This window comes from Diaphorina citri, unplaced genomic scaffold, assembly GCF_000475195.1.
Source record: "Diaphorina citri unplaced genomic scaffold, Diaci psyllid genome assembly version 1.1 scaffold1162, whole genome shotgun sequence".
NCBI classification, from domain to species: Eukaryota; Metazoa; Arthropoda; class Insecta; order Hemiptera; family Psyllidae; genus Diaphorina; species Diaphorina citri.
In genome coordinates this window covers 86,493-96,874 of record NW_007378591.1, presented here as the reverse complement: position 1 = coordinate 96,874, position 10,382 = coordinate 86,493, and the positions used below count along the sequence as shown (strand labels likewise).

Here is a 10,382-nt window from a genome sequence, read left to right as displayed (position 1 = left end):
CTAGTAGAGAGTAGAAAGAGTTTTTTTTTTTTTTTTTTTACCTCTGTATTTTGTGAGTTTTTGACAAAAGTATTTTCCAAAAAAAAAAAAAAAAAAAAAAACAAAAAAAACCACAAGGAAACCCGTTTTTTCCATACTTGCGGGATCCCGCACCTTGCGGGATTGGAAAAAAAGCGCGGGATCCCGCAAATGCGGGATTGCCATCCCTAGCCATATTGCCATGTTTTTTAGTGCCATATTTTGAACTTCTCTGAGCATAACTCATAAAACACTCTGTAGTAACCTACTTAATACAAACCTAGTTTCGTCGTTCTGGTAATTGTTTTTATTTTGCTCTGCAATATCTCGTTTCCTGTTCTCAGCTGATGAATTAGATTCCTTGCTGTTAAAATCATCACCACCCAAATTCTTCTTGATTTTATCAATGCCATTATTTGCTTCTATTGTAGCAGACAACTGCTGGTCACTGATTCCTAAGCGAGATCGGAGCTTAGGTTTAGTGATAATTGACGGACTTTTGTCCACTATCTCAACATTATTTTCCCTCATGTCATCCACCACTGCTTTGTTTCTCAAGTGCAGAGGAGAGGCAGATTTGACTATCTGATTTTCATCTTTCTTTAGTTTGGTTGATCTCTGAGACTGGTTCATCTCAGAAGATTGCTGTATCAGTTTTCTTCTTTTACTGGGGGTTTCATGTTGTATGGGACTATTTTCGTTTGAAAGCTGTAGAAATAAAAAAACCAAGTGAAGTTTTAAATTATCCTGTATTTTCATTTACGTAAGAATTTAATATGTAAATTGCAGTTTGTGTTATTATGTCACAACTTTGGTGCTCATTGCAGCATTGTAGGATTTTTCCAATATCTCAATAATCCTAAAATCCAATGTTTACCTACCATGCTGGCACCGGTCGCTATGCGCATTATATTACATAGCTACTCATTTTCCTCACGAGGCTGAGTGGGCCCCGCAACAGCCAGTCACGGTATCAATAATTTGCATGATACAAATTTCTTGACCCCGCCGGGAATCGAACCCGGGTCTCCCGCGTGCAAGGCGAGCGCAGTGACCACTACGCCATGGGAGCTGACATAGTTAAGTTTTTTTTTTGTGGGAACAATTTCAATATTTAAAATGATTGCTAAACTAGAATCTCTCCGTTATACCACAATATCTAGAAATGAAGAATTTGAAGCCTCATCTGAAGATAAAGTTTAGGTTTTGTGAGGATACCAGTTTTTAGGTAGGTACCTAACCTACACAACAGAACATTGCATAATCCTATTAGGAGAAAAAAGAGGTAAATTTGCTCAAATGTGGTCTGTTCTTTGCACGTTCTTTGCAGTTAGTCTTTCAATTTGCTTCTTTTGAAGGTCAACCTGGGATAGATAATTGAATTCAAGTTTGCTGAAGGGAGGGGGGACTGTCATGGTGGTTACAGGGGCGGGTTTAGAATATCTGTGGTCAGTATAAAAGTCGTGCTAGGCCCCTGCAATACAGACTAAATTTTACGTAGCTACAAAAATGTTATTGTTAAAGGGGGTGCTCCGCCTCCGCATTACAGGCTCGATTATTATCTGGAAACAAAGAGTTTCAAATTCTACAAATATTTCACTGATGTTTGGAGGCCATTTTGAAAATTTGGCCCCTGAAACCCAGCACTGTTTGGACAAAGTAGCCAAAACCAGCAGGGGGTAGATAACTTATAGTCCGATCCACATTGGAGTTGGACTGATTGAAATCAGTTCTAGGGCAAACTCACTCTCACCTTTTTTGATATTTGCAATTTTGCACGTGTGTTTATCAACTCGTGTTTACTATTCTGTTTTCTTAACTCGCGTTTTTTCTTTTGTTTTGCAGGTATGTACTGAGACTACTAAGACTATGGTGTCTTGGGCAAACTGGTTTGTCCATTTCGACTCAAAATCTTCAAGTTGCCATCAACTTGATTGATGCTGAAGATCTTGAAAGTACCAGAAGTGCCTACTTGGCTATCGGATGTTTATCAACTCGTGTTTACTATTCTGTTTTCTTAACTCGCGTTTTTTCTTTTGTTTCGCAGGTATGTACTGAGACTACTAAGTTATTCTGTCTTGGGCAAACTGGTTTGTCCATTTCGACTCAAAATCTTCAAGTTGCCATCAACTCGATTGATGCTGAAGATCTTGAAAGTACCAGAAGTGCCTACTTGGCTATCGGCGTAAACTGACATTTGGGGGTAAGTTTTTGTCTTAGTGAAATCAGTAGGTGAAGCAAATAATGGTACTAATGAAATATTCTATGTGTACTACATACTAACGCCGATACCCATTTCAACAAACACTAGGTGTTACAAAAGGACAAGGATGCACACGAAACTTTTGGTTAAGACCGGTGCAACGGTTGGCGGCATTTTACCGCTTTTTGGCGGTTTTTGGTGTAATTTAAAAATATCTCGGGAACGGTATAAGCTAGAGACTTGAAATTTGGTATGTAGTTCACAAATGTGACAAGGATGTAACACAAAATGTTTGGTTGAGATGGTTGCTGCGCTTGGCGGTATTTTGACCGCTTTTGGCGATTTCGACCGTTTTTTGGCGGTTTTCAGCTATAGCGACAAAACGGTTAGAGATATTGTAAAAGTTAGGGTAAAAGAACACTCAAATAAGCATCATTCAATAGGATAAGGAAAGTCGTGTGATGTTCACACCAGATTTTTTTATATATATTATGATTATTTATGATCCTTGATATGCCGAGATTGCAATCGACTGATGATATTTATGGCTATCATCAACTCGTCAATAAATTGCGAGAAATTGAGAAGTGATGAGAACTTTGCTATCATGTAAGCGGGGGAAACCCATGATAATTGTTTGCTATTGACGACTTAATACGTGAATGATCACTTAATTACATTCGAGATAGTGAAAAATGTACTATATTTAGTTATGTTTATTTCCGAAGCGGTGTAGTGACGATAGTGTACCGATTCACTTGCTACATGTCTCACAACTTGGACTACCAACCTGGTCTTTTGGTAGATCGTTGCGTGTGTACGCGATAATTTGAAATCGCCCCGCCAACTCGACCTTTTGAGAACCAACTGTTCCGTTCTTATCCTGCCTCGGTGGTGTAGTGGTCAAGACGCTCGCCTGGTAAACACGTGGGTGTGGGTTCAATCCCAGCCGAGGTATGGAATTTTATCCTCAATATATTTAGAGAATTTGACCACAGAAGTAGCCTATTGCTGGAGTAAAGGGACTTTTCAGTCCTATGCAAGCAGTATAAATTAGCACTGTTATTATTCTTTGGTTATGATTTACGAATGATTTTCTTGGTGGACGAGTCCAATTTGAATTATCCGAAGCGTATCATCCCACCTTGGTTCCGAATAGCTCCAGGCAAAATATTGTTTGGTTGCCAATTGCCAATCCGGTTTTATCAATTGTTTTCAAGAGAAGATGAGCTCCATTATCACGATCATTGTTTATTATTACACGTCCGTCCTTAGCTTCTGATTTTTTCCGAGTAAGTTCTTACAAGAGATATAGAAATAAAATATGGTGGAGGGGTTTCATACATCGATCGGCAGACCAAGCGGAACGATTTCGGTTATGTATGTAAGTTCTTATAAGACAGCCTAGTTGTCTTGGAAGGTAGCGCGCCTGTCTAACATCGATCGGCAGACCAAGCGGAACGATTTCGGTTATGTATGTAAGTTCTTATAAGTCAGCCTAGTTGTCTTGGAAGGTAGCACGCCTGTCTTGTAAGCACTAGGTTGTGGGTTATATTCCCGCCCTGACCGAACTTCATATACAGATAAGGTTCGCTCTCAGAACGGCTGGCTTTCTCGTGCCCTGTCCTTTTCTTTTCAATTTCTGGTAGGTAAGACCTCTGTTGTTAACAGGAGTTCTTACCATTCACTGATCTACTAGGTAGTATATTTCTGTCGATATTCGTCTGTTCTAAAGTCCGTTTTACTCTAATGTAAGTAACAGATTGAAGGTTTACGAGACAAGAAGGGATGAGCTGAAGACGGCTGTCCAAGAAGATGATCTGAATACCCTGATCCCAAAGGAGGGCGAAGATTTGTACAAGAAGCTTTCATTGTTATTATTGGCAATAGAAGAGTCGCTGAAACAGTATCAAGTTCTGAGAGGAAGGAAGGAAGAAAATTATGAGCTGCTGCGTGATGACGTCGTTGTTGATGAGTATATTAGCCCTTTAGATGAAGTTATTAAATGTAAGTAGTTAGGTATTAGATATGTTTCCTTTTTTATTAATCCTGGGTTAGCTACCGCGTACAACAGCAATAATTCTATTAGTGTATTTCTCGTTTGATTTCTCATGATGATTGTTTGATTGAACAGTAATGAACGGTAATTAGTGACATTAGTAATTGAACTACATGATGGTCGGAAAATAGATTAAACACAATGTAAGTAGGTAGGTATTAGATATGTTTCCTTTTTTATTAATCCTGGGTTAGCTACCGCGTACAACAGCAATAATTCTATTAGTGTGTTTCTCGTTTGATTACTCATGATGATTGTTTGATTTAACAGTAATGAACGGTAATTAGTGACATTAGTAATTGAACTACATGATGGTCGGAAAATAGATTAAACATTTTGATATCAATGTACAATTCTAAAGATTCTAATCATATGTAGTAATGTAGTATGTTAAATAACAATCATCGATTTGTATGTTAATTGTCCGATGTCGCCTAATGCCGTTTATTTTTCATGCGTAGAAACCTATTTTACATTTTATCTTCTACGTTGGATCAGAAAAACAAACTGTATTGCGTATTCTCCCATAGATAGAACTGTCTGGATGATTTTTAAGCCATCTCGATCATATATCATATCTCACAAAACATCAAGTTTATTGCGTATTCTCCTATAGATAGAACTGTCTGGATGATTTTTAAGCCATCTCGATCATATATCATATCTCACAAAACATCAAGTTTTTTTTTCATTCAAATCCTTGTCTATCTCTTCATGTCTATTAAGCCGCTTATCTTTTGTTTGATAGGGTTTAACGTCACTGTATAACTGCCAAGGCTTTTAGTGACGAAGAATTTACCCTAAGACGACAAGCTGCCCGCCTACTTACACTAACCTCACCCAACCATAGTGAGGCTGTGAAAAGCCAGCAGCATGTGGCATGTGATTGCCCAGATGGTCATCTGGATGCCTACCACGCGCAATGTTGGTTAACTTCAATGATCCATTGGGAACTGGTAACTGCCAAGGCTTTTAGTGACGAAGAATTTACCCTAAGACGACAAGCTGCCCGCCTACTTACATTAACCTCACCCAACCATAGTGAGGCTGTGAAAAGCCAGCAGCATGTGATTGTCCAGATGGTCATCTGGATGCCTACCACGCGCAATGTTGGGTAACTTCAGTGATCCATTGGGAACTGGTTCATTCAACGTTCTATCGCCTCTGACTAAGCAGCTTCTGTTTCCCGAAGAAGGTCACCCTGTGATGAAAGTTAGATAATCCTTCTATTGTTTCTCTTTTGAGAAGTATTGTGTTTAGAGCTTTCTTGTCTCTTGTCAGTAGGTCTTCTCCCCGATTATTGCCTGAACAAGTATCACTGACCCGGATGCTTTAGTATTCCCACGGCTACACAGTGATGATCTAATTAATATTTTCAGAAAATTGCCAGATTATATGTCACTCCGCCATTCCGTGTGATCCTACCTTTAAGATCTGACTCTGAGTAATCCACTGAAAAGAGTTGACCATTTTTTTAAAACTCACTCATGACTCACTCTTTATTCCACTCTCCCCGATTATTGCCTGAACAAGTATCACTGACCCGGATGCTTTAGTATTCCCACGGCTACACAGTGAATTAGTGATGATCTAATTAATATTTTTTAATGGAAAAGCGTAACCTACACCCTGAGTTACAGTCTACATTATACGATATAGGTCCTTTAAGATCTGACTCTGAGTAATCCACTGAAAAGAGTTGCCCATTTTTTTAAAACTCACTCATGACTCACTCTTTATTCCACTCTCTCCGATTATTGCCTGAACAAGTATCACTGACCCGGATGCTTTAGTATTCCCACGGCTACACAGTGATGATCTAAATAATATTTTTCAGGTAGACATGACAGGTAAGGCTGAACAGGTTCGCCTGTCAGGTCTACCTGATACCTGATAGTGAATGACCGGCCTAAGTTAGCGTTGTGGGTTATGCAGGTAGACATGACAGGTAAGGCTGAACAGGTTCGCCTGTCAGGTCTACCTGATACCTGATAGTGAATGACCGGCCTAAGTTAGCGTTTTGGGTTATGGCCCTTGTCGGTAGCCCATCTGCAAGACCGCAACCATAGTCATCCATACACACGCCACGTGTGACTACAAAAGATTAAATCACTCCAAATTCATACATAAACCGGCAAAATGTTCTGGAGATATCATATTTCACTATTCATCTCGGAGGGTCTGGTTTCACATGTTACCTCTTATCCTCAAAGTTACCGAGTCTTCAATCAAGTATTTTATCTCTTATTGTCTGAGAAATCGTGTATCGTATTCAAACCAGTCGTTCTCATATGTAGGATTTCACATGTTACCTCTTATCCTCAAAGTTACCGAGTCTTCAATCAAGTATTTTATCTCTTATTGTCTGAGAAATCGTGTATCGTATTTAAACCAGTCGTTCTCATATGTAGGAGTATTGATGTAATTCACCATGTGCCTATATCCTATAATGTAGACTGTAACTCAGGGTGTAGGTTACGCTTTTCCATTAAAAAATATTAATTAGATCATCACTGTGTAGCCGTGGGAATACTAAAGCATCCGGGTCAGTGATACTTGTTCAGGCAATAATCGGGGAGAGTGGAATAAAGAGTGAGTCATGAGTGAGTTTTAAAAAAATGGTCAACTCTTTTCAGTGGATTACTCAGAGTCAGATCTTAAAGGTAGGATCACACGGAATGGCGGAGTGACATATAATCTGGCAATTTTCTCTTCCTTACCGTGTGATCGGTCTTCGTTATACATACATCTACGGCGTCAAATTTTTGCTTTGTACCATATCTTGGGCTGCCTGGCCCTGGCCCACCTTGAGTGAGAAAAAAATCAACAGGGCATGAGGTACACAATAGGGCTGCCTGAAAAGGACTCTAGAAACGCCGACCCTATTTAAGTAGGAAAAGGCTAGGAGGAAGAAAAAGATCATTGAAAATTTCCATGGATGTCGCTCTACCATATCGTGTGATCTTATTTCATTATGATGCCTACCTAATCCTAATATAAAATTCTACTATATAATATAAAATTATAAATCATAAATGAGCATATACTGGTATATTAGGAGGAAATTATCATGGTTCAGTCTCGAAATCAAATACGCCCCTTGAATTTTTAGGCGGTAGTGCTTATCGGTAACGCGGAAAACATGAAAATCAGAATTTCATTACAGGTGATGGTTTGTTAATATAGTGATAGCTAATATCTACGGTAGCATGTATTATTTATTTTATTATCTATTTGTAGATAGAAGAATCAAGTGTTATTTTATTCATAAATTGAGCTTGACAATTCAAAGAGGCACTACCGTTTCTGTTATGAAAGCATTCAAAATAGTACCACCGGAAGAGCTTTTCTTTTACCAAAATACCTACCTAGTAAAAAAAAAGTTAAGATATAAATAATATTAAAAAAATATAGAAAATAAAATGTTGGCAAACATTTAATTGAAATATTTATTTAATTTTTATTGGCAATTTTCCTCCTCATTTACTCGTAGATTAAGTTGAAAAAACTTGATTGTTGGTGTCTTCTAATTAGAGTGTCTTCTAATGGAAATTTTTCGATAGTTGTGGTTATCTGTGGTAATTATGAGTACAAGTAGACCAGTATATTTTGTACTACATATTTGTTTTAATCGCGGTTATGTACCAGATTCCAAATCAACTTAACTAACTATAGTTTCATGAAAAGAGAATCTCCGAAATCAAATACGCCCCTTGAATTTTTAGGCGGTAGTGCTTATCGGTAACGCGGAAAACATGAAAATCAGAATTTCATTACAGGTGAAGGAAGAGCTTTTCTTTTACCAAAATACCTACCTAGTAAAAAAAAAGTTAAAATATAAATAATATATAAAAAAATATCGAAAATAAAATATTGGCAAACATTAAATTGAAATATTTATTTAATTTTTATTGGCAATTTTCCTTCTGATTTACTCGTAGATTAAGTTGTAAAAACTTGATTGTTGGTGTCTTCTAATTAGAGTGCTTAGATAATCATGTTGGTGTCTTCTAATGGAAATTTTTCGATAGTTGTGGTTATCTGTGGTAATTATGAGTACACAAGTAGACCAGTATATTTTGTACTACATATTTGTTTTAATCGCGGTTATGTACCAGATTCCAAATCAACTTAACTAACTAGTTTCATGAAAAGAGAATCTCATGTAGGATGGGTCTGTCTAATTACGTATCTCTTCAATATGGACCGAGATTTTGAGAAATTTCAGTTTTCAGGTCCAATCTTTTTGAAGTACTTTAGAAGTTGAACCCATTTTCAGTTATGTGTTCAAGTAATACCTACCTACTAGTAAATATTCTTTTCCTAGTGAATTTATAATAATAATTATGGAAGTGTTTGCTGAAAAATATTAACCTATTTTTCTTCAATATGGACCGAGATTTTGAGAAATTTCAGTTTTCAGGTCCAATCTTTTTGAAGTACTTTAGAAGTTGAACCCATTTTCAGTTATCAAGTAATACCTACCTACTAGTAAATATTCTTTTCCTAGTGAATTTATAATAATTATGGAAGTGTTTGCTGAAAAATATTAACCCATTTTTCAAGTGTTTTGAGGACTTGAGAAAATTTCTGTTGCAATCGCCAGCAAATCACACGGGGAAAAGTGTCGCTTCTAGAAATATTGTACTGATCTCCTCTCCTTGATCTTTGGATTAAATAGTACCAAGACTGTTAACTATTTATAACTACCTCCCATTTTTCAAGTGTTTTGAGGACTTAAGAAAATTTCTGTTGCAATCGCCAGCAAATCACACGGGGAAAAGTGTCGCTTCTAGAAATGTTGTACTGATCTCCTCTCCTTGATCTTTGGATTAAATAGTACCAAGACTGTTCACTATGTATAACCATAACATTCTATACCTTTTTACCTAGGTTTTATTACATCAATATTAAGATAGTTGAAATATATGTAGATGTACATCAATATTATGTATCTACAGCTACAGGAATATAATTAATTAAATACGATAAAAAAAAAAAAAAAAAAAAAAAAAAAAAAAAAACATGGATACCTGTAGAAAGGGTTTTCTTGAGAAATAATAGTGCGGGCAGTAATGAGCTTCGTCAGATATAGGAACAAAATTTAGTGACCCTGTATACATGGATCCTATGTTCATTATTATTTATTGCCCATTATAAATCATCGAATCTCAATTTGACAGCCCGAAGCCCCCTGAGCTATTTGATAATCTTGGCATGGTCAAAATCATAATTTGTTCTCGGCACGTTGATCAAAAAAAAAAAAAAAATCTGCGAGCATCACGAAGACAAAAATTGAAGAGGCGAAATTTAGTTGTGCCAAGGCTGTGCCAATCCTTTGGCTGAGCTGGTAGTGAAAATTTTTATTGGGACATTAGGTATTTAATTAAACATGATCAGACACCAATTATTATTTTTATCAGCCCGGTGTGTGTGTGTGTGTGTTTTTTTTATATGAAGTCGCTCAAAAAAAACTTTTTTCCAAGATGTGAGTATCGAGTATAATAATAATAAATTAGGATTAATACTATCCCTTGTGGACTAAATTCCAAATAAATGATGGAAGTTTACAGCTTGGCTCGTATTGAACCCACGCCCTCGGTGTGTGTGTGTTTTTTTTTTTTTTTTTTAATATTAAGTCGCTCGAAAAAAACTTTTTTCCAAGATGTGAGTATCGAGTATAATAATAATAATAATAAATTAGGCTTAATACTATCCCTTGTGGACTAAATTCCAAATATATGATGGAAATTTACAGCTTGGCTCGTATTGAACCCACGCCCTTCCGCCACCAAAACACGTTTATTAGGATCTGGACTAATGAAATGCACGTTTGTATGTACTCTGAAAGAATTTTATAAAATTGTGTTGGAAATTCGACAGATTTGGGTTGGAGTTCACCAACATTTTTTCAGCCCTTAGTGACGATTTGCATACTATTTTCAGGGCCATGCATCATTACATGCACGAATCCCGTACCCTAATGTATACTAGTATTTTATCTCATTTACGAGCATGTTAGGTTAATTTTTAATGCACACAAAAAGCCCACTCTGAGGCTTAGGTGTAGGGGCAAACAGCCCCAAGAGTCGGGTGAACCTT

General features: G+C 37.0%; 1 protein-coding gene across 1 annotated transcript in view; it reads left to right on the top strand.

Annotated features, from left to right (window-relative positions):
• The first annotated feature begins 1,620 nt into the window (after window positions 1-1,620).
• Window positions 1,621-10,382, top strand: part of LOC103514528 (cell growth regulator with RING finger domain protein 1-like) — a 30,000-nt gene continuing 21,238 nt past the window's right edge. The window contains exons 1-2 of the mRNA XM_026827475.1: window positions 1,621-1,697; window positions 2,066-2,203. Of these exons, the coding sequence (XP_026683276.1) occupies window positions 1,621-1,697; window positions 2,066-2,203 (215 nt within the window). The remainder of the gene's footprint in view (window positions 1,698-2,065; window positions 2,204-10,382) is intronic.